Genomic DNA, 25,496 nt, shown 5'->3' on the forward strand with positions numbered 1-25,496 from the left:
ACTTTTGGAGCTTTCTATATTTGCCCCACCTAGTTATGTGAATCTGGTGAGTTTGGTTCACTTACTTCATTGGGAAGCTGCCGTTACGGCCCATTTTGCGCAATACGCGTTTTTGCCCGGAACGGGTATCTGAACGTGGTTTGGGGGCAACTTTTGGAGCTTTCTATATTTGTCTCACCTTGTCATGTGCATCTGGTGAGTTTGGTTGACTTACCTCATTGGGAAGCTGCCGTTACGGCTCGTTTTGCGCAATATGCGTTTTTGCCCGGAACGGGTATCTGAACGTGGTTTCGGGGCAACTTTTGGAGCTTTCTATATTTGTCCCACCTAGTTATGTGTATCTGGTGAGTTTGGTTCACTTATCTCATTGGGAAACTGCCGTTACGGCCCATTTTGCGCAATACGCGTTTTTGCCCGGAACGGGTATCTGAACGTGGTTTTGGGGCAACTTTTGGAGCTTTCTATGTTTGTCCCACCTTGTCATGTGCATCTGGTGAGTTTGGTTGACTTACCTCATTGGGAAGCTGCCGTTACGGCCGTTTTTGCACAATACGCGTTTTTGCCCGGAACGGGTATCTGAACGTGGTTTTGGGGCAACTTTTGGAGCTTTCTTTATTTGCCCCACCTTGTCATGTGCCTCTGGTGAGTTTGGTTCACTTACCTCATTGGGAAGCTGCCGTTACGGCCCATTTTGCGCAATACACGTTTTTGCCCGGAACGGGTATCTGAACGTGGTTTCGGGGCAACTTTTGGAGCTTTCTATTTTTGTCCCACCTAGTTATGTGCATCTGGTGAGTTTGGTTGACTTTCCTCATTGGGAAGCTGCCGTTACGGCCCGTTTTGCGCAATACGTGTTTTTGCCCGGAACGGGTATCTGAACGTGGTTTCGGGGCAACTTTTGTGGCTTATTGCATCCCTGCCATTTAGTTATACATGACTGTTGAGTTTGGTTGGTATCGCTCGTTCCCTAGTGGCCGTTCCGGCCATCCCATTCTGTTCCGGGCGTCGTTTTGGGAGTTTTGGGGTTAATAGTGATATAATATTGGTATGGTTTTAGTCCTAAAATATTGTTCTCAAGTGTTGCTAACACATGCCACTGTTTTTGGTATGGTTTTTTAATATAATGGGGCTGTTCCGGCCTGTTCCGTTCCGTTCCGGCTTTTACACCGTCCCTTTGTTAAAGTTTATGTTCATTATGCCACTGAATGTTTGCTTGTTTTATGTACCTTAAGCTACTGTATCTTTGTTAGTCTTGTGTGTCTCAAATAAGGTAGGTAAGCCTGGTCCATTATTGAGCTCATTGTCTTCAACTCTTTTGAGATAAAGAACACCTTGCCTCTTGTCAAGACAAATGAATGCAGAAAGCCAATCTCATCCAAGAGTGCCTGGATATTAATGCATATGATATTTTATGATATTGAGATCCTTCCTTTTAAATAAATAAAGTAAACTTAATGCAATGCTTGCAATGTCAGCAGATGCCAATTAGATGCAGGCTCAGAAATAGAAGCTACATTTAGTGACAACAGTGCAGCATGATTTTTATTTATTTATTGCATTTTTATACCCCCCCCCCAATAGCCGAAGCTCCCTGGGCAGTTCACAAAAACAAACCATTCAAAGTATAAAAACATAATATACAATACACATTAAAAATATACCATACATGATTAAAACATCCTAAAAGCATTCTAAAGTTTCACTGGATAAAATTTCACATGATTTTGTAGGGAATGTTGTGGGGAAGTATAGGGTTAAACACCCCCTTTGCAGTCCCAGTGTTGAAGTCCCAGACATGGTTGGTAATTATGCATTTAGGGTCACATTTAGTTTGGCGTGGAGGAATGCTTTAATTAGGCAAGGGGACTAGACAGGTTGGAGCACTGGAGGGTGATGGCTCCAATTGTGGTGGGGCTCTTGATCCATTTTGGGTTTCAGTCAGAATGTGCCAGAGTCCTAAAGGATCTATCCAAGGTACTGAGCATATTTGGGGATAGGGTTTGGGACTTTGGATTGTTTCTTTGGAGTTCTGGCCGCTTCTGACTAAAACCTGGAAGGGATATACAGACCCACCAAAATTGGAGCCACCAGCTTCCACTGGATTGGAGGCAGCATGCACTGACAACTAGCTCTCAACTGTAGTGGTCTCTGTGAACTCCTTAACGTATCTGAATTCTAGCAACTGAATTAATCCATCAATCTGGAACGTTTCTCTTCCTGAAAATCTCATTATCCAGTTATCCCAACCCCACCCACGATTATATATTTCAAACTCTTGCTCATGTTTAATCATGCTCCCTTGCTCTGTGCCTGTTGAAAAACAATCTTAACAGTCAACAGAATCACCTGCTGTTTACCATACCTGCTAATTAACAACTATAACTGGTATAACCAGACAACCTAGCCTGAATATGTTTAGAAAATCTGAATGACAGCTAGGGAGCCCATAGTTAAGGACTGTTGTACAGAGTTAGCAATGGTGATTCTTTAATAGTGGAATTATTTGTCTCTTCGGTTATAATCGATGCTAATAAAGAGCACATCGGACCTGAGAAATCCATGCTGCAGGTAGGTCTTAATGAAACAGAAAAGTGTTTGCTACAGAAGCAAAGAAGTTAGGGATTTCTATCCAAAATCAACAACAATGGGCTTACTTATATATGTGGATATATGCGTGTGGTATATTTTAAATATGAATGTAATACAGTGCTACAAATAGTTTTCTCTATTAGTAATCAACATTATGCATATATCATTCAGTGTTATGTGAATATCTGCATTTAATGTTTGGATAATGTGCATATATCATATCATATGAGGCTGGATAAATCAGATCTTCTTTTCCCAAGTGATAGTTTTTAGTTTATCCCAGCAGTATAATTCTCATTCACATAAACAAAACTTGTCAAGGTAGCATCTTATAGAACGAGGCATGACCATTTTGCCTCTATCAGAGTATCTAATGGGAGAGCGTTTGAAGGTTTTTAAAATGTTAAAATTGACAGACAGTTTTATATTTTATTTTTCTGTTGCTTACTATTTGTGTGATTTGTAAAGAGATATTAAGCTGCTTTTTGCAATGTGCCTAGGATGCTTTTATTGAAGGCAGTTCAGTATCAGTGTTTCCATGATAAGATCTTATTTTCATAACGTTGTTTCATAACAGCATGTTTGAAAGTACTATAGACTCTTCCATAAGTATTTTAGGAATGATCCAGCCAAGTGGAGCACGTTTAGGTCCTGTTGATTTAGTAGAAACTTCAACATTTGCTCTGTTTTTACATTGAAACAAATAGAACTCAACAGGGCTGAATTCTGAGTGGATTGTGCCTGCCATAGAGTATCAATTGCATTGTTAAGCTTCATTATGTTAAAATGAGTTGTGTTAAACTGACAAGCAGCACAATCATATGCATGTTTATTTGGATGTAAGTCCCATTCCCAGGTAAGTATAAATCGAATTACAGCTTTAATTTTATATGATATATGAAGGATCAAGATGCATATGTGCTGGATTATACTAGGCATTCTGCAACATAGTTTACCCTAATGAATATGAGTAGAGTGAGGAGAATTACCAATTAAATGGGCAATTACCACCCATTAAGTCTACAAAAGATCTGCTCCTGGTGGAGATGAACGCCACTAGAACTGGTTTATTTGTTTAAATGGATCGTAGTGCCCGCATTTTTGGACCCTCCTTGGGGCATGACTATGGGGATGAGCATCTGCACTTCAAACTTTACCACTACTCCACTGATTATAAGCTTTCAAGACACATCTGTCTACCCACTGATGAAAACAGAATGTTGGTGTATATTGACCAGAGTTCCTATATTCTTATGAAAACATCTTACCTGTGTGGGAGCTGGGAGGATCCCAATATTCATTAACCTGTGACTAAATCGTTCATCATTAGTTTTGGAAGTGACTGTGTGCATTACATCTCAAAGGGAGGATGCTTTCCTCTCCTGCTGTTGTCATAGCTGATGTACAGCATTCCTAAGCGATTGTGCTGTACTGGTCTGTGACCGAAATAAACTGAATTGAACTGAGCTAAGCAATTGTCAGTGATTTCTGTAGGTTAGTTCTGATAATAATCTATTAAGTTATAATTTGTCATTATAGCAACATTGTCTTGAGAAATATGGGGCAAAATGGTGATTTTAAAGTCAAGAGTATAACTCAAATAAACCAGATTGAAATTTCATAGAACATAGAATAGGCACTTAAATAGCTATAGGTAAATTCTTGACATAAACAGCCTGTTTCAAGCAAAGGAAGTGAGAAATACATCAAAGAGGGATGTTATCTTATGCAATAAAAACGTGGAGAGGAATGCAACACAAATTGTATAATAATTAGAGCTTAATTTGCCCAAGGGCTCATCATGACTCGGATCTGTTTTCAGTGTCCTGGAATATGTGATATGGAATATTATTGCTGAATTTCATTTGTTATCTCCTGCTCAAGGAGAGCACTTTGTTTTATACAGGACCAACTTATTAGACAAGTGCTCACTTTATTTGCAGGTTAGCCAAAATTGGCTGTTTGGGGATGAAATATCAATTGAGAAAAACAGAAAAATATATATAATGGAAACTCAAAGGGTGGAGGTTTGCTCCAACCCGTAATAATAAGTAGCTCTAATTGTAATCCCATAATAGGTTAGATTACTACATTCTTCCCCTCTTAATTTGCAAATAATTAGAACCACTTTGGAGCTTTCCTGCAAAACACAATTCTCCAATGTGAAGGATACCTTCCCACCTATGGCTTCCTGGGTAGTTTTTTTTTTTTTTTTTTTTCATCACCACTGCCATCTAGGAACAGCTTCTTCTATGTAAGTAAATCTCATACACTTTATTTGTAGGCCAACCAAAACAGGCTATTTATAGGTGAAATAACATAATGCAAAGGAACTGGAAAGAAAAGTCTACAGCTGGGGTCTTGCTCCAGCATAGCATAACGAAAGGTTCTAAATTTAAGCACACACTGGTCAGATTACCTTTTTCATATTCTCCTGTCATGGCTGTACAGGGGCATACTGCAAAACAGAATATAAATTCACCATTTTAGTTCAGGTTGGTCATTGGTAGGGCCTTTTCGGTGGTGGCCCCCAGACTGTGGAATGATCTCCCTGATGAGGCTCGTCTGGCACCAACGCTACTATCTTTCCGGCGCCAGGTTAAGACTTTCCTCTTTGCCCTGGCATATGGCGGCACATCCTAATTACTCACATGTTTAGTTTTTAATCGGTTTTTAATGCTTTATGTGTGTATGTACTGTGTTTTAGAGTTTTAATTTTTGTATACTTGTTTTTACCTCAATTTTAGAATTTCTGTAAACCGCCCAGAGAGCCCTGGCTATGGGAGCGGTATATAAGTGTAATAAATAAATAAATAAATAAATTGTCAGGTTTCACAGAACTAGAAAATAATCAGCTTCAGGGTTTTTTATTTGTTTTGGGTTCTTTAGTTAGCTCAGTCCTATTTGGGCATTATTCAAACCCAGTTACCTTTGTGCACAAGTGGGGAGCAGGGTGGGGTTGCATAGACCCACCCCACAATGTTGTGCATGTTATGTGCCCCCACCCTCAGGCAGTTGTAGTACAATGTGTCTGTGAAGGAGGGGAGTCCTCTATGCAGGCTGGGAGGCTTTATGCATGTAAGCCTCCCCACTGGTGCAGGGGGTGACTCACATTTGTGACATGGGGGGGGGGCAGGGCTACATGGCACAGTTCTGCTTCCTGCTCATGTGTAGAGAGGTAAGTGGGTTTGAATAAGACCCAAATAGGGCTTTTGTGGAGCTTAAAATCTATCTGAGTGTCAGAGCTCCATCACACCAGTGATTTATTGCACTCTTGCCATGCCTGGTATGTGTTTTTGCAGTGTAGTATTCACATGATGTCGCCCCTTTCTTGTGCTCATTTTGCCTCTTCCCCTCCCTTTTCCATTTTATTTTGGCGCAGGGAAAGTCCGGTTCTTTCCCCTCCATGTATAATAAAGCCACTCCTCCACCCCGTCTATTGCTGTCTTTGCGCTATATTGGACCATTCCATTTTTTATTGGGTGTGTATGAGTTTATGTGTCAAAGGGCGGTCTAGCTGACAAAAGAGGAGGGTGGGGCGGTTCTCTGCTGAACTGCTCAACCATGAATGGGGAGGGAGAGAGGGCACCTGAACACCCCGCGGAGAAGGCAAGCAAGGCTGCCACCGCCCATGCCCAGGAATCAGTCCCATTCAGCTCTATGGTTCTTACTCCTGAGTAGGCGTGTCTAGGTTTCCTGATCAGAACAATGTCGGCTTCCCATTGCCATGCCAACATTGACCACAAACTTCTCCAAAATGCAATTGTAATACTTTCTCTTCACTTATATTGTTTAATTTGATCTTAGGGGAAAGCATAGTGTGTTGTTTTAATGTAATTGGGCAGTTTCAGGATGCTGTACTATTGTATTTGCGCATATATATATATATATATACACCGTATTTCTTCGATTCTAAGACACACTTTTTCCCCATATAAACATCTCTAAAAATGGGGTGCATCTTAGAATCGCGGGTGCGTTTATTATTTCTTAGAATCAAAGCTTTTTTTCTGTTGGTGGTACTGAAATTAATGTGCGTCTTACAATCGATGGCGTCTTAGAATCGAAGAAATATGGTATATAAATATATAGATATCTGCAGGGGGAAGGACAACGTAGGGGGAGCGGCGAGGTGAGAAATTTCGCTGGCACAGTAGCAATACAGGTGAAAAGACACATGAGCTGAAATAGCACAACTCCCAGACATGAAAGTGTCCCAGCGTTAGACTCGCTAAGGACCAGGGGGGGAAACCATGGACTCAAAACAGGGGTGGGGAATAGAAAGTAGGGAGTAGGCAGGTGGCTACTAGGAGGAGGGCTTTCTCTGCTGTGGCACCCTGGTTGATGGAACGAGCTCCCCAGAGAGGTTCGCTTGGCGCCTACACTGTTTTCCTTCTGTTGCCAGCTGAAGACATTTTTATTTTCTCAGTAATTTAACACTTAATTTAACTTAAATTTAAACTTTGCTGTTTTAATCTCATATTTTAACCTATATCAAATTTTGCTGTGTGGTTTTATCCTGGTTGTGCTTTTTATATTATTATTATTATTATTTTTTAAAAATTACAATTTTAATACAACTTCATGGGTAAATATACCAAACCGTACATGACATTTTGTTAAGATGTTTTTTAACTTCAGCAAGAAAGATACAGAAATATGCAAAATAATAATAATTTTGAGCTCATACAGGTAAGTTCAATTTGCTATCAACATTGTGCTTTTTGTATTGTATTTTGTATTTGTGTTTTTAAATTGTTGGTTGCTTTTATGTTCTTCATGGTTTTAATTTTTGTGAACCGCCCAGAGAGCTTCGGCTATTGGGCGGTATAAAAATGTAATAAATAAATAAATAAATAAATAAATGTGATGGAGCTCTCAGTGTTGGGTCCATGAATCTGTATGCAAATAGGTCTTCAACCAGAGATGGCCCTGGGCCCCATAAAATCTCGGAGGAAGTTTAAAAGGATGTAATCCCAGCACTTCTTACCCCATAAAACATACATATATGAAGCTGCATTATACTGGATCTGTCCATTGGTCCATACAGATCAATGCTGATTACTGGCAGCGGCTTTCTGGGGTTTTAGACAGAGGTCTTTCCCAGCCGTACCTGGAGATGACAGGGATTGAACCTGCGACTTTCTGAAAGCGAAGCATATGCTCTAAGTACGCATCTCCCACTTTCCATAGGGCAAATCTAGTGTTCTCCTACAGCAGGCAGTACAGTAGTGTGGCCAAAGGGCCCACACATTTATGTGCAAATATGTTACAATGAGGGCAAAGGGATAGTCAAAAGCCAATAGGCAAAATTAAGAAGAATGGAGAAAAGGTCAGGGCAAATATACAACAGCAGCAACAATAACATGTAAAAATATATTCTGTAAAAGGCACTTTATGCTGAAAGCTGGAGGTATAAACATAAATGAAACTGGATTTATATTCCACCCCACTCATACTTCTGGAGATATTTTCCCCACTGTCGTACAACACTCAATTATTCCTTGTAATTCCAAATTACTCCTTATAAGTCACCCTGAGTCTTGAGTGACTTGGTACCATACAGCACCACACTAGAATTTACCTCAGGATTTCAGATTCTACAAATGTAGAGCCTCACAGCCTGTCCCTCAGGGCTCAGCAGAGACAAGTCTTTTTATATTTGGTTACCCTGCCCCTCAAAAGGCATAGTCCACACCCAGCCTCAGTCCTATATCTGAGGCTGCACATTTTCTTAAACTGAATTCAGATGTCAGTAATTTTTATTTTAAATCAGCCAGCAAGCACATATCTGGAGTTTCCCCTCTGCCTCCAGTCATCATAACATGCTTGGTTATCTAGGTTACCTCTGGATTACCACCTGCTGTCCTGTCTGTATATTGCAAGATTATTTCTGATGTTTGATACATAGCTCAGACATTGGTATTAGCGAACACTTTATTAATAATACTCATGTTTGTATATTGCAAAATTATTTCTGCACCTTTATATATTGCTCAGATATTGGTATTGTCCAACACTTTACTAATAGTTGTCTCTCTCTCTATATATATTATAATAATATTCTTACATATTTATGTACCAGTTTTCCACTTAATTATTTAAAGCTCTTCATGTTTAATGCTTTAAAATATTATGTTGGAAAAGTCTTTAGTAAATGTAATATTACTGATGATTTATCCCAATGCATTTCAAATCAGAAATTCTCTTTATAAGAGTATATAATTTAGTGAACTCTGTTGGTGAATTGCCAATACACAGAGTTTCTTATATTTCAAAGTGACAAATTAAAAGTAAATATATTTTGTTTTCCATAGGATGATTGTCTTATTCAAAGGCTGGCAGAAATAGAAAAATAAAAAAGATGGCATGTGAGAATGAAATAGCTGTTGTGGGGATAGGTTGCAACTTTCCTGGAGGTAAGTCTTGGATGAGTAAAAGCCATTGTATCAAGATGTGGAAATATTTTACGATTTCTTTTGCTTTTATTTGGTAATTCTACAGCAGGGATAGGGAACTTGTCCTCCAGATATTTTGGTCTATAAGTCCCATTGTCGTGGCAAATCCTTTATGCAAAGAGAACTCCAGACACAGGTTGGCTGTTGAGGCTTTTATTCAGACAGACAGAGCGCTCTGGGGTAGCTATCTCAGGACAACTCCCTCGCAGAAATGATACAGCTCTCATACTTATAGGCCTGGTTCAGACAACATGCTAAAACATGCTGCTTAACCACAAAATGGTTAATGGAATGCATTAACCAGGCCATCGACAAGTCACACATCTTCGCAGATTACTGTTACCGGGTTGATTTTCCTCAGCCAGCATCTTTTAGCTGAGTGCCCAGGCTTTGTGGTTTCCTGCCTCACATTTCCGTGCGCATGTATATATCAGATAAGGGCGGGGGAGCAGAAACCAAGTTTGTTCCTCGATCACATAAGCAAAATAGGTCACATAGGCCAAGTGGATATTCAAAATGGTGTTACTTAGGTTCAGCATTCTCTCTCACCATCATCTCTCACCATCTTCAATGCTGGTGAGTCTTGTAAGTCTGGAAGGTCACAGGTTGCCCAGCTCTGTTCTACAATATGCGGTAACTGTCTTCAAAAGGGCTTATAAAAATTCAAATTCTTCATTATGATATGAAGTATATGTATATAAACAAAAAATTAACAATAGTTGTTGAGAGATGCTGATATTTAGGTTCTTGCTAGAAGCTTTTACTTTTGTAGGTCTCCTGCATGAGCATGGAGAAGTGATTACCTGTTACATTTTGAAGTAATTACAGTTGCTGGAAATTCCATTTCTTTGTTTCCAAGATTTCTTCATTACAAATCTTGTAACTTTACATTTTTTTATAAAGTATACTTTAAATGTTTGATCTGTTTCCACAACAAAAAGAATCCTGTGGGTTTTCCCCAACTTAGGACTGTTTGTATTCTGAAGTGATTAAGAAATATTCAGGCACTGTTTCAAGTTGGTACCTTGGTCCCAGTTACTAATTCAACACAGATATTCGTAAATAGCTTAAATAAGAAACTTAAGTTTGCTTACTTCTGATGCCCAACCTAAGCTTTAGGTTGTCTCAAACGAGGTGTTCTAGCAGCCTATCTGCCTCAATCTCACTTTAACAAGTCAGCTCACTTTAACAAGTCAACTTACATTATGAATAATGTGGGGTTTGCTCCTTGAAAAAAAGTATTTGGCTGTCTCAGACCACACATTCCTGCCTGCAAGAGACTCTCCCCTATGAGATGTCCCACCATTCAAGGATGCATTCAAAGATGAGGCTTTTTTTGTGCAGTTGCTATGCCTCAAACATAGACTTTTACAGGGGGTTCAGACAGGAGGCTTCCATTTGTAACTCTTCTGGGTTTTCCCACCACATCTTCCATCTTGAATAAGAAACTTAACTTTCTTACTCAAGCTAAAATTAAAGAGTGAAAGACAGAATAACTGCATAATTACTTTTGATTGGCAGCACTGGAAACTATCTGGAAACTCCCCAAGGTTAATATTTGCACATGCTTTTTCTCAAATATGATGCTCCCAAGCCAATCATATAATTATATTTGTGAATACTTCTTTGAATAAAGCACTAAGGAATTTGCACCCTGAAGTAACCTTACGCCACATTAGATTATATACCTTCACCACTGGAAGGCTGTCACCTGTGAGTTAACCTACATATATTACAGTGATTGCAATATTCATATGTGTTGGCTTAGGGGCATCATGTATGAAGTGCCTTGCATAAAAATGTTAAGGCATCTGAAAGGACACATCCTCTTGGTGACAGGGGTGTATGAAAAAGGGTGACTCAAGACTTGTTCTGGGGTACAAATGCTTCATTTCCTTATTCACTATAGATGTATTAACAAAATACTAACACAAAGATTTTTGGGGGGTGGGGTAGAGACATTATGCAAGGAAATCTCTTCAGGGACAGTCTCCAGGGGTGCTTGATCTGGCCCGTCTTATTTTGAAAAGCACAGATATGCAGATTTTGATCACTGATTCCTAAAACATGTTTCTTTAGAATATTTCTGCCCTACCTTTCAATATAAAATTCCTAGTGTGGCTTACTATTTAAGGCAATTGGCATACAATAACAACAAAAACCAATAAAAACAGTAGCAACACCACTATAGGAATTTAGAACAGCAATCAAACTATCAAACACCATTTAGAGTCTGGTCGCTTAGGTCCTCACCTCACCATGAGTTTCTTGCATGTTGATATGTGTTTTGTTTGTTTTGATTCATGAATGCTCTACCAAGGGTTCAACTACACCAAGTAGGATATTCCACTATGAGAGCGGTATGAAAGTGTTATATAAAAGGCAGGAGCTACACTGCTGCTTTATAGCATTATTGAAGTGCACTGACAATTGTTGGGGCCCATTGACAAATACCATATACTGCTTTCATACTACTTTCATAGTGCTGTATCCTGCTTGTTCTGGCTCCTGCCTTTTATATACCACTTCCATAGTGGAATATCCTGCTTGGTGTAGATGAGCCCCAAGTTAGTTTCCCTGATTAATGACTATACGTTTTAAATTCTTGCTTAATGAATTCCCCCATATTTGTAAGTCATTGGGTGCCTCCTGCCAGACCAATTATTGCGGAAGGCAAAAGGTCCCTTAAAGAATATGTACTTGGAAAACATGTACACCTGTCTAGAATACACTTGGTAGCACAGTTGCATGTCAGTTGTTTTAAAGCAGGCTATTTAGATAGAGCAGACTATTAGACAAAAATAAACTAACAGGGTGAAACAAAATGATATTCTGAAAAAGGTCAAACTTTATAAAATATGGCTTAATTTCTATTACATTTAGAAAGTTGGATTCCTCATGAAAATGTGAAACACATTGTGAATAAAGACTATATCTATATTTATATCTACATCTATATCTGTCCATGCATCAGGTGAAGGAATTGACTGTTTCTGGAAAGTGTTGGAAAATGGCAGAAACTGTACTACAGAAGTACCTCCAGAAAGATTTAACATTAGAGTGTGGTGTGATCCAGTTGATAAACCAGGCAAAATATGTACAGCTGCTGCTCTTCTTGAAGAGTAAGTCTTATACTTTTCTAATAAATCATTCAAGCTTTCTAAATTTGCAAATTTGGAGTGAGAGATAATTTTCCTAGTTGCCCTGTTATTTATGTTGTATTACTCTTTAAAAAACATTTCTTAACATTTATGATCTTTGGCTATTGGGCGGTATAAAAATATAATAAATAAATAAATATTACAATATTTTGCTTTATAATCAAAAGATTGAGAGATATCCACACGTGTGAGCTGCTTTTGGTTCCTATTTGGGGGAAAACATCATAATGTTAGTTTAACTTCTACTCATGTGGGTTATATAGAGCTTAATTAGAATAAACTTGCAAAAAAAAAAAACTTGAACAAAATATGTATTTAGTAAACATCAATTTACAGAAACCTGCCACAATTAGTCCTTCTATGTCCAAACAAAAATATGGATCTCTTGCTTGTAGCCCAGTCCTACGTGGTTTTATATCTCCAGATACTGAGTATTTTGGGAGTCTCTTTTGTAGATTTTCTTAACTTTAATTCACAGGGCAATCTCCGATTTGTAACTTAACATTGTTGTTCAAAGTATTAGCTCTGCAATAATAAAATAATTATGACAAATATCAGGGATGCAAAAATGATTCTCTATCTCCTTGAAATTCTACTATACACAAATAACAGTTCAATTTATCTTATACAAGGTGATAAGAGCCCATGATTATACAGCAATCTTCTAACATTCAGCTTTCAGTAGAACAATCTGACTCTCTCTTTTTTAGTTGTTTCTTCTCTAGCCCTCCCTCTGAGTGAGGACTCTGCTCAAGGGACCAAACCATCTTTTACCATATCTTACTCATTGACAAGGTTCCATGACACAAGCCACAATGACTGCAACTTGTAGGGGGGAAATGCTAATGTGATGATATGTCCCATGCCATGGGACATGTCCCCTAGGCTACATGATAAGGAGATGAGAGGAGCATCCATGCATCTCCCTATAACATGTAGTTTGGGCCTGAAACACAAGGACAATGTGTCAGTCATTGCCAGGGCATCTACACCCCATTTCAACAATATTGACAATTTGCAGGACACCACAGTCCTTTTCCTGGTGCAATAGTTCCAAGTCATGACGCTACACAGGTATTTGCATCAGCTACATCCCATGAAAAGATACTGGCACGGTGCTTGCTGTGTCCTATCTTGACCACTTATTTGCTGGTACAACAGCACATACGATTAAGCTTCAGTTGACTTTAAATGGATATGAATCACACTGTACCTGGCAAATTGTGTCATGTCTCTGTTTTTATTTTTTAGATTCAATGCATTTGACAACAAGCTGTTTGGCATTAACAATGAGGAAGCTGCACATATGGATCCTCAGCAAAAGCTACTCCTAGAATGTAGTTACAAAGCACTGGAAGATGCAGGAATCACTACTGAAAATATCAGTGGCACTAAAACAGGGGTTTTTGTTGGTAAGAAAATAATTTGATGCACAAGACTTGCCTAATCACATGACATCAATCTGACAGCAGTTCTATGCATCTGCTTTAGTGGCATCCACACAACAGTGGTTTGTAACACCTGAGAAGGAGCAGTTGAGGGGAGCTTGCTTCCTCCTCCCTGACAGAAAGAACACACAGCTCCAATTGATTGTTGCCTTGGGACTGTGGAAGTAAAGGGAAAGAACACTTTGGCCCCATCCATTGGCCAAAGGAACAAGAGCCCCTAATGGCCATTCAAGCAAAAACACCAGCAAGGGAAGATCAGCCTGGCCGAAGTGCATTTAAATGCCCGTGTGACATTCATGCCCAGGTTCCACCATTCTCCAGTTTCTACCTCAGAAGCTAAGAAGCAAACTCCTCAGGAACAGTTGTCCCCACTGACATCCAAGGCCACAGCTAGACCTAAGGTTTATCCTGGGATCATCCAGGGTTCGCCCCTGCCTGAGCACTGGATCCCCTGTGTGTCACCTAGATGAATAGGTTTGACCCCTGGATGATTCAGGGATAAAGCTTAGGTCTAGCTATGGCCCAAGTTTCAGCCCTTTCTCTCTCTGGGTTCCAGAGACATCCAATATGCCTTATTGGTTCCCTCAATCTACTACAGGAGAAGTAACAAGGAATTAGATTTAATAATGGTAGCGTAATAAATTAGCAACATGTAGGAGTTGTTTTTTTTAATAAGGCCAAAAATGAAATAAATAAATGTATGATAAAAAGTGAGGGAGGGGAGAGGAACATTATTAGGCATAGATTTTCTTCTGTATTTACAGGACTGACGAATCAGGGCTATGAGTCCATAACCAGCAGGACTGCTGCCACAATAAACAATGGCACAGGAACAGCAATAAGGACAGCAGCTAACCAGATTTCATACACTTTTAATTTGACTGGACCATCACTTGCCATTGATACGGCTTGCTCATCCTTCCTCTCTGCTTTGCATTTTGGCTACAAGGCTATTAAACAAGGTATTAGAGTTAACATAAAGATGGTGAATGTTAATCAGTTACTATGATTTTTATGCATACTATGATATTAAGGTTAATTCTTGTAAGTGTGGATCAGTAGTCAGGGAAAACTTTCACAGCTGCACCCAGCTCTTGCATGTGATCATTTATATGAGTCCTTCTCTTTGCAAGTTTCAGGCTGTGAATAGCATTGCTTATTTATCCCAAACAACACCTTACACAAAAGGGAGGTAGCAGCAGGCATAGGCGATCTCCATGGTTTGCTGAAATATAACAAATATTTGGGGGTGGGGAAACACACTTGAAGGGGAATTAAAAAAAAATGAAGTGGCTTCAGTCCTGAACAGCAGCACTCCATAGTGCAACATTTTGTTGCAGATCCCACTTGTAAAGACCTAAAATAATTTAAAATACATAAATCAAGAATGGAAAAATTAGCTTTCTTTGCTATACCATTTGGGTTACCTTAGAGCCAAACTATAGATTCGGCTAAATGCATAGATAAAAAGCAAGCCAACATTTTTCTTTCTTTAATTACATCCATGGGAGGGGGGATTTGCATTGGGCATCACTCAGACAGGGAGGTTTAGGCCTTTCCATCCTGGCCACAGCCCCAACAAAGATCTTCACCTTAGCGGGGAAAAGCTGTTATTGGCACCTTTGAGTTTTTCTCTAGAACTAATTGTAGCACAGGGGTGATCTTTAGTGGGATCATGGCTGGAGAGTAAAGGACTAAACTTCCCCACTCTGCATGCTGTGGTCCTGATGCAAATCAGGACCTTACACCTGCATTTTTTTTTAAAAAAGGAAAAAAACCTAGCATACTTCCTCGCTACATAATTAAAGTAACTTATAGTTTGCACCTAGTTGAGAGTGGACTGACATAACCATTTTTTAACTTGTTGGCTATGTGTGAAGCCACATGGTATTGGATCCAGATTTAGTTTTACTTAGAGCAGACCCACTGAAAGCAATAGGACTTAAGTTAGTCATTACTTACTTAACTCTCACTAATTTCAAAGGGTCTGCTCCAAGGATGACTCAATCTGGATTCAGTCCATGGAGTTGACATGCTTGGTAAGGTAACTTATCTGATAACCACACCATTGCATCTCTGACAAGGCAGTGGTTCTTTACGTCTTGGGGGGGGGGAGAGAAATCAAAATGTGTCTCACAGATCCAGGAGGGGATAGTTTAAATTCTTGAGATGTAACATGGGGGGTGTCTAAACGAGGTTGCATTGGCGCCTCAAGTCCCCACTATCCCACACTTGCGCTCCTGCCAGTTGTCACCATGGCAAGGAACGAGTGCAGGGTTTGCTTCTCAAGGAGCCTCCGCCGCTGTGCCTATGCACCGCTGTGCAACTGTGCACCACTGCACAACTGTGCATCACTGCATGGGCACCGCAGAGCATCCCCCACATTTTTTTAAAACAACTTTTTAACCTTTTTTTAACCTTTACGTGCTTTTCCAGCATGGGCAGCCTTCTGCCCACACCAGAGAAGCATTGAGGCATTCCAGCAGCCATTCGGCTCGCTGGCCTGCTCCCTCTTCCCTGTCCAGTGATGGTGACCAATCAGGGATTGCTATTTGCTGGGACATGCCTCTGACATAACACACAGTTGCCTTGCTGCAAATGGAAAAAGTTGGGGTAAGTCCCCGACTTTTTAAATTTGGAGCATCCGGGGAAAACACTGGGATTGCTCTGCAATGGCCACTGCATCATATAAATGACCTAGTGCCACTGCGGCACCCCCCCCCCCCGGGTCTTTCCACTCATCAAGACAACCCCATGGTAATTACGTCTGAGAAAACATTCACAAGAGATGTCAACTCCTTGTAGCCATGTGAGTCACTTTGCATGACTTCAAGCATTGTTTGCTTTTATGCACATTTGATACAGGAGATTGTGAAGCCGCTCTTTGTGGAGGTGTGAATTGCATCATAGAACTTCGGAAGTTTGAATCTCTCAGTAAAGCACAAACGATATCTCCTGAAGGAACGAGTAACTCTTCCTCTAGGAAGGCAGATGGCTATGGAAGAGGAGAAGGTTGTGGTGTTCTTTTGTTAAAGCCATTGATAAAGGTAAGTTGTTTATATTGTGTTTCCTACTTCCCCAAGTAGTGAGAAATTTGGAGGACATTTAGGGTGACCATATGAAAAGGAGGACAGGGCTCCTGTATCTTTAACAGTTACATAGAAAAGGGAATTTCAGCAGGTGTCATTTGTATATATGGAGTGAAATTCCCTCTTTATCACAACAGTTAAAGGTGCAGGAGCTATACTGGAGTGACCAGATTTAAAAGAGGGCAGGGCACCTGCAGCTTTAACTGTAGTGATGAAGAGGAAATTTCACCAGGTTCTCCATATATACAAATGACAGCTGCTGAAATTTCCTTTTCAATACAACTGTTAAAGATACAGGAGCCCTGTCCTCCTTTTCATATGGTCACCCTAACTTAGATTTGGAGTGGTGGCAGGTGATCTACATGATGCAGCCACCACTCCAAAGCAATCCAGGGGCAAAGCCCCAAAGCTCTGCTCTAAAAAAGCTGGGCACTTACCCCGACATTTTTAGCTTGGAGCAAAGTGACGCCGGCATCTGCCATCTGTCTCTCTTGCTATGGAGCTGCTATGAGGCGTGCCACAGCCTATGGCGAAGGGGGTGGACCAGCAAGCTAAAAGGTCACTGGACCACCATCTGTTTTTTTAAAAAAGGGAGGGAGTGGATATTCTGATAGGGAGGGAGCATCCTGTTCCTCCCCCTTGTTCCCCTCTATTTACAGTAGCTATAAATACAACCCTTCACATTTACAGCTTAAAAAAAAAGGACAAAAAGAACAAAGCGTAGACCAATATATATAAAAAACCCACCTAAACTTGTAAGAGGGGGCACAGATGCTCCCAGGCGACCCTGAATTGCCGCGTGTGTGCTTGGGTGGGTGAGTGTGGTGGCGGCAGCGCCTTCAGGAAAGGCTGCAATTGCGCTCCTTCCGCTGTAGATGGTCAGAAGGAGCGCCAATTTTTTTTGGGGGGGGGCACATTGCTGACCTGACGCCATGAAGATGAGGGCCCAGTGAGCTTCATGGCTGAGTGGAGATTTGAACCTGGGTCTTTCCACAATACTACACGCTCATCTCAATTTGCTCAAATTGATGAAACATTCTAGACCAGTGGTTCCCAAAGTGGGTGGTACTGCCCCCTTGGGGGCGGTGGGATTGCATAGGGGGGCATTAAGAGGCAAAGGGGCGGCAGGGGGGGGCGCTTATGGTGGTCTTTTCCGTACCAGGAGTTTGGGTTACAGAAGCAAATTTCTGATCGCTACCCTGCACTATGGAGAGTGGTTCAGAAGCTCCTGGTTGCATTTCCAACGTCATATTTGGTGGAATGTGGTTTTAGTGTGGTCTGCCTACTTCTCTCCAAGCAAAGAAATTGAGTCCAGATCACTAAACGTGGTGATTTAAGACTCATGTGAAGCGACTTTAAACCAGACATTGGGAAACTGGTATCCCTTCATCACATTAAGAATTTACAGAATAGTGAGGTCCTCTACCCTAGTTACTAAATGGGATATCTAACATTCTTGCTAAATGGCTATCAGACTTTGACAAGATGATATCACTGGATCAAGTTCATCAATTATGTTTAATTGAATAAACTAAAAAAATGTAATTGGATTTTGAAGAAATATTCAATTAGTTGCTACTTTTTTGAATTTTATTGTTATTATCTTCCTTAGTGGATCATTGAAAACCGCTATTCTGAATAATGATTTTTATAGTGTAGGGTAGGGGGCGCGGGGCATGAGTTTGTGGAACCAAGAGGGCAATGACCTGAAAAAGTTTGGGAACTACTGTTCTAGACTATTAAACAGCAAACTACTTAACAAGCACAACTACGAATAGCATACAACTTTTGTCACCAGCTCCTCCAATATACCTTAAGAGAAATAGCTTGAATAAATTACTTCTTTTGTACTCTAATAAAATGCATGACTAATACCGTGATGCAGACCAAAGTCAGTACAACAGAAAGCTGTGTGAGCCCCCATATTGTCCAGTATTAGGCAGTTTGGGATCATGGAGTTTGGTGGATATGTCTCAATTAGCTTAAGTCTCATTGATTTCAGTAAGTCAATGTGAATAATTCTGGTCCTAACCCATTACAGAAAGCATGACACAAGAAGATATGCATGGGAAGGAAAACAAATCGAATTTGGGAAAGAACCAAAGATTGCTCTTAAGCAATTAATTGATTGATTTTGACCCTATTAAAAGAAACAGATATATAAATATAAAAATGTTGTATAACATTAAGTATTCCTGTCTTTACCCAAAAAAACAGGCACAAGAAGACTTCAACAAAATATGGGGCGTTATCACCATCAGTGCAGTCAACCAGAATGGAAGATCTGTCACCCCAATCACCAGACCATTTCAACAGGAGCAAGAAAACCTGCTGCTCAGCATTTATCCAGTTCCTGTTGATCCATCCACTGTACAGTATGTTGAAGCACATGGCACAGGAACCCCTGCAGGAGATCCCATTGAAGCAGAGATCCTAGGCAATATCATTGGTAAAAAGAGGTCTCCTAACCTGCCCCCTCTCAAGATTGGCTCAGTCAAAGGGAATATTGGACACACAGAGTCAGCTGCTGGGGCAGCAGGATTAATCAAGGTTCTTCTCATGATGCACCATGGAAAGATTGTTCCATCTTTGCACTTTTCAGAGAGCAATCGCAGCATAAGTACAGAGAAGCTAAACCTCTCCATCCCAACAGCAGTGGAAAAGTGGGATGAGTCTAGTGAATTTGGCAGAGTAGCTGGGATTAACTGTTTTGGATTTGAGGGGAACAATGCCCACATGGTTGTCAGACAGGTTAAGCAAGTCCAGGTTCTCTCTCCAATTAAAAGAACTGTTGAATTATTTGTCATTTCTGCTGCTTCAAGTAATTCTCTGAAATTGGCAATGGAAGACACAGCTAGACACATCAACACCGGAAACTCAACAACACTCCCAAATCTGGCCTACACATCTGCCTGTAGAAGAAGCCACATAAACTACAAACACAGAAAAGCCTTTGTGGCATCCTCTCTTCAGAACTTAGAGCAACAGCTTCTTTCTGCAGCTGAAATGGAAACAGTTCCATTGAAGAAGCCTCCAAAATTAATTTTTGTGTTCTCCAGTAATGGCTTGAATTTCAGAGGGATATGTAAAATCCTGCTGAGATCTGAACCAGTCTTTAGAGAGAAATGTATTGAAATCAAACAATTATTTCAACAGCTCTCACCCACTGGAAGCTGGGAATTAAGTGAACATGACCATGAGGATTTGTCGAGGCCTGACATCGCCCAACCCTTACTCTTCACACTGCAGGTGGCTTTGTTTTCACTTCTGCAGTATTGGGGAATTAAGCCAATTGCCACTGTTGGCCATTCAGTTGGTGAGGTGGCTGCTGCCCATTGCGCTGGCTTCCTCTCCCTGGAAGATGCAGTCAAAGTCATCTATCACAGGAGCAGGCTCCAAGCTAAGGTCACTGGTGGAAGAATGCTGGTGGTTGGGAACATCCCTGTTCAAGAAGTGTCAGCAGCCCTGGGAGCATATTCAGGAAAAGTCTGTGTAGCAGCCTTTAACAGTCCTCAGTCTTGTACATTGTCAGGAGATGCAGATTCCATCAATGCTGTTCAGAAGCATTTAGCTGAACACTTCAGCAAAACAAAGATATTTCTTCATCTTTTAAATGTCCCAGCTGCATATCACAGCCATATGATGGATCCGATACTTACAGAAATGACAGCAAGTCTATCAGTATTAAAGAAAGGGAAACTAGAAATTGACCTAATTTCTACAGTAACAGGAAAGGCAGCTTCAGGAGATGATTTTGTTACAGGAAACTACTGGGCCAGGCAGGCTCGAGGTCCTGTTTCTTTTGCAGAGGCCATAATGACTTCAGCAAAAGACAAGGACAATATTGCATTCGTAGAGATAGGGCCTCAAAGAGCATTGCAGAAGTACATAACAGAAACATTGGGAACACAAACCAGAGTCTTCCATTCCATGCAAATTGAAAGAGAATACGTGGCTCTTCTTAAACTTGTAAAAGATTTTTTTGAACTGGGATTAAATGTGGATTGGCCTCATTTCTATGAAGGGTATCAAAGCATACCATCAGCCTATCCCAGGTATCAATTTGATCGTCGGAAACTGATGTCACATTGGAAAATTAACCAGCAAGTAAGCAATAGAGCTGCAAGCTCAAATCATCCTTTAATTTACAGTGCAAATGGTGAGAACTCAGAATTCATTTGTTGTATCTCTGAGGCCCTGAAACCATATTTGAATGAGCTCAAGAACCACAGTGTTGCTTTAATTCCTAGTGCCTTTTTTGTGGAACTCGCTTTGGCAGCTGTGATGACTAGCTCACGGCCAAAAGTACCCTTAAGTTTTTGTCAGATGAATATAATTTTCACTAAACCATGTGTTTTAAACGAATTTTCCCATGCTTTGAAGATAAAGGTGGAGTCACAACAAAGATTGTCAGAGTTCAGGATATTATCTGGATCAGCTAATATGCTTTACGTGTCAGGACAAGTCACAAAGAATCCAGAAACATCCATTGAAGAAAGGAACATTTCCTTAAAAACTATTTTTCAGAGGTGCAGATCTGTTGTCAGCAAAGATGAGGTTTATGAAGCACTGGCACAATCTGGATTCCACTATGGTGCTACTTTTAGAGAGTTAAATGATGTTTTTTATTGTGAAGATCTGAAAGAAGCTATAACTACTGTTAAAGTGAAGAAGCAAATAGTGGAAGAAATGCATGAATATTATATCCATCCAATACTCTTGGATGCTTTTCTACAAATGGTGGGAGTTCTAGCTATAGTTACTTCCAAGAACAAAGTAGTCTTTCCTTCTCGCATAAGCAGTCTCACAGTTGCTCGATCTTTGGAAGAGGAAATGATGATATATTTAAAGACAAGCAAGTCCAGTGATAATTACTTACTTTTTTGTGGGTGCTTCACAGATAAGCATGGGGCTGTTTTGGCAGAATTGAAAAGTATCCAGATCACTTTTGTAAAGGAAATTCCCAAGACAGATAATGATTTGTTGTTTGAGAATAACTGGAAAGAAATAACTTTTGACCAACCCATGCAAAATCTACCAAAAGCACCTAGAGTTGTGGTGTTTGCTGACAAATCTGGAATAGCACAGCAACTCAAGAATTACTTACACAGTGAGTCTAGATTTGTTTCATATCAGGAATGGGACAAAATGTTGGTAGCCAAGAGAACAGATACAAATGCACAAAATAAGATTAACCTGGAACTGCAGGGATACCAAGATGTTGTGTTTATGTGGGGTATCAAAAAACTGAATGAATCTATACCAGAGAAAGTGGTGAAATATTCTGTAAGGTGCTGTGAGGCATTACGTCAAATTGTTAATGCATTAAGGGAGAAGTCCCATTGTTCCATTACAATAATCACTTACAGGACAGCAGAAAGCAAAGTAGATCACATAAATACTGGCTTTGTTTTGTATGGCATGACTCGAACATGTATGGTTGAAGTCCCTGATATTGCATTTCAGATTATTGATATCAGCTCTACAAACACAACAGATATTTCTGCTTTAGCAGATGTGTTAGTAAAGTATAAAGCTCAGGATTATCCAGAAGTCTGGATTGATGAAGGTAGAATTTACACTTCTGAAATTAGGCGCACTCAGATTGAAGCCACATCCTTCAATCTACCTTCCTACCCACTTCAGAGCTCAGAACTGTGCATTTTGTACACAGCAGATCCGTATGATGTAAAAGATCTCACAGCTAAAGTTGCCAACTCACGTACTCAACTTGGAAACCACAGCGTTGAGGTTCAAATTGAAAAAATAAGTATTCACTCAGAAGACTATTTTCCTATTAGTATGTCCAGCTGTAAATTCGGGGAAACCATGTACTGGAATTCACATACAATAGATAAATACAAGCTATTAGCACTAGACTTTACTGGCACTGTAACTGCAGCAGGTATTGAAGTGAAAAAGGTAAAAGTGGGAGACCATATTGTTTCATGTTATCCAGTTTCCGCAGCTTCAAGAATTAATATTCCAGAAACAGTTTGCTTCAATACTCAAAAATTTCCATGTTTTAGAAACATACCATGCATGTCATTCTTCTATGTAGCATGGGAAATTTTTCATCAAGCACTGCCAATGCCAAAACATAGTGAAATGTTAGGCATTATTTCCACTGAGCCTGAGTCAGTTTTGTGTCAAGTGCTTTCTTTTGCAGCTCAGGAGTTAGGATGGAAAACAATAAATACAAACCATGTGACAGGGCTATGGCAACGTGTTAATCAGTGCAATGCCCTCATTTTCTTACCTCCACTAAATAGACTATTTAAAGAAGCTCTAACTTGTCTTTTCCATCTTAGAGACGTTGTACTGGTTTATGGCAATGAACAGCCAGAATGCTTGCGGTATCTGATTGGGAGCGATCAAGAAAATATCCACATCCATGCTGTCAATCTTATCCATATTTTTCAGAAAGCATCTCTGATACGATTCCAGAAGGGAATCTACTGCTGGCTTAAATCAATAAATATGAAACAATTAAAACAACTCCCATATTCCCTTTTTCAGCAAGCAGGAATTTCTGAGAGGCCAGATATAGCTGTATCCTATTTCAACTGCAAAAGTGTACCACTTGTGGTACTGAAAAGTGAGGATATTCCAGTAATTGAAACAGAGAGAAGTCTTTTTAAGCAGAATTCCGTTTACATAGTCACAGAGGGACTCACTGGGCTTGGCTTTGAAACTGTAAAATTCATAGCTCAGAATGGAGGCGGTTGCATTGCAATACTTTCACAGAGAAATCCAAGCACTGAGATTCAAAAAGAAATAAATGATCTCCAGGATCAATGTGAATGGAGCAGAATAGTCAGCTTGCAATGCAATGTTGTTTTAAGTTCTGAGGTTGAGAAGGCTATCAAGTCTATCAGTAAATTTTTTCCGAACTGTCCAGTCAAAGGTGTATTCCACAGTGCTATGGTTTTACATGATGGGCATCTTGAAACACTCACTATGTCTCACTTTGAGGAAGTTTTAAATCCAAGGATAGCAGGGGCGATAAATCTTCATTGTGCCATGCAAGGACGGGAGCTTGACCATTTTGTATGTTATTCATCTTTTTCATCGTTTCTTGGAAATGCAACACAGTCAAATTACGCAGCTGCTAATTCCTTCCTGGACCTCTTCTGCCATTATAGGAGAAACAGAGGCCTTGTAGGACAGTCCATTAACTGGGGTGCCTTAAATCTTGGTGTTTTACAAGGTCAGTATCACAGTCAAAATAGTATTTTACAAAGCAAAGGTTTAGAGGATCTGCAAGTGAATGACATTCACGAGTATCTTAAAAAAAGCTTAATTCTGAACAATCCTCAGCAAGCTGTGGTAAAACTCAATTTTGAAACTTTAGCTGATCACGTTTTATCTCAAAATTTGTCACTGAGGAGTCGTGTTTATAACCTTGTTTCTGAAGAGATGTGTAGTAATGCTGAAGCTATAACCCAGAATCACGTTCTAGAAGGACCTGTAGATTACGTTATCTCACTTTTGAAAAGCCTGAGTGATCCAATCCCAGGGGATCTTTCATTACATACACCACTTTCATCACTGGGCATAGATTCTACACTTGCCTTTACTCTACAGAATCGTGTCCTTGTGGAAAGGAGGGTGGAAATACCCCTTGTGAAACTGCTTGATCCTCACTCAACTGTATCAACGGTAATATTGTACTTGAAAGATAATTCTAATACAACAGATTCTCATGTAGCTGAAGATACTGATGCTGGAAGCTGGTTGTAGGAATGCTTTTCCTGGCATTATTTTAAATGAATTATCAGTAACTGCTGGATTTTCCCAGTAATTTGCTAGTTCAGTTCAGACCTCAAAATTACTTTATCATGCTACTAATTCCCAGTTTGGAAGGTTACCTGTATACAGAACAGGATGTGGGTATGTCTAATATTTCAGTCTTATGGATGAGCTGCTGCAACAGTACATAAAATCTGGCTTATTGCAGCACAGCTATAACTGTTTTCTATACTTGATAAGTTGTACACTGGGGCTGCTCCAGCTCTGTGCACAATAGAGTTCTATGTAGCTAAACTTCTGATTATGTAAATTGATTTATCTAGATAAGTACGAATTGTGCAATTCAAACCTCTACATATTTCCTCGTAAGTAAGCCCCACTCTGTTCAGCCAGACTTACTTCTAAGTAAGTGTGCATAGGGTTGCAGCTTTTGGTTTCTGCCACTAAATTATATAGGTTCAATGGAATTTTTCTTTTAGTGTTAGCCTGCTATGTGAATCATGGATGAAAGTATACTTATAAACTGAACTGAGAATTCATTAATTGCAAATGTAATATGAATAATTTGAATGAACATTTATCATTGATTTGTTATGATGTAATGTAATGCACACTTTGTGAGGCTTATTAGCAGATATTTTTCTATTATAAAACTACTACAATTTGTATAAATACTTGTGTGACGCCAACATCTATTGTCACAGATTGGGACTACATCTGAATAACTGATCTTCCAAAACTTGAAGGAAAAACCCCTTTAATCTGGGATTGACAGCTCTTCTGTCAGAATGAACCACCTTTATACAGACAAAATTGTCTATTATTGTGAATTATTTCCTTCATTGAGAGAGCAATCCTACATCCAATCCTCGGGGTTGGATAAATTCCTGGAAGCGAAGGCTATCCATGGCTAATAGTCCTGATGGTTGTGTGCCATCTCCAGTACTCGAGGCAGTAAGCCTGTGTGCACCAGTTTCTGGGGAACATAGGTGGGAGGAT

At 39.9% G+C, this 25,496-nt stretch overlaps 1 protein-coding gene across 2 annotated transcripts; it reads left to right on the forward strand.

Moving 5' to 3' along the window:
* The first annotated feature begins 2,454 nt into the window (after positions 1 to 2,454).
* LOC134399949 (uncharacterized) lies at positions 2,455 to 24,979 on the forward strand. 2 transcript variants are annotated; one of them, XM_063128061.1, is made up of 7 exons: positions 2,455 to 2,568; positions 8,907 to 9,008; positions 12,022 to 12,169; positions 13,460 to 13,620; positions 14,421 to 14,618; positions 16,522 to 16,703; positions 18,963 to 24,979. In XM_063128061.1, exons 2-7 carry the CDS (start codon positions 8,954 to 8,956, stop codon positions 24,486 to 24,488), a joined length of 6,270 nt encoding a protein of 2,089 aa, XP_062984131.1. In that variant the 5' UTR covers positions 2,455 to 2,568; positions 8,907 to 8,953; the 3' UTR covers positions 24,489 to 24,979. The 2 variants fall into 2 exon arrangements, with proteins under 2 accessions (XP_062984131.1, XP_062984141.1); XM_063128071.1 differs by lacking the exons at positions 2,455 to 2,568; positions 8,907 to 9,008; positions 12,022 to 12,169 and adding an exon at positions 13,226 to 13,282.
* The last annotated feature ends 517 nt before the right edge of the window (positions 24,980 to 25,496 follow it).

The sequence above is a fragment of the Elgaria multicarinata genome, chromosome 1, assembly GCF_023053635.1.
Source record: "Elgaria multicarinata webbii isolate HBS135686 ecotype San Diego chromosome 1, rElgMul1.1.pri, whole genome shotgun sequence".
NCBI lineage: Eukaryota > Metazoa > Chordata > Lepidosauria > Squamata > Anguidae > Elgaria > Elgaria multicarinata.

Bases quoted from the DNA above. Each gene is read 5' to 3' on its own strand.
- LOC134399949 (XM_063128061.1), top strand. From the start codon at position 8,954: ATGGCATGTGAGAATGAAATAGCTGTTGTGGGGATAGGTTGCAACTTT. The intron at 12,170-13,459 runs GTAAGTCTTATA...TTTATTTTTTAG, and splicing joins GCTGCTGCTCTTCTTGAAGA to ATTCAATGCATTTGACAACA. The intron at 13,621-14,420 runs GTAAGAAAATAA...CTGTATTTACAG, and splicing joins TAAAACAGGGGTTTTTGTTG to GACTGACGAATCAGGGCTAT.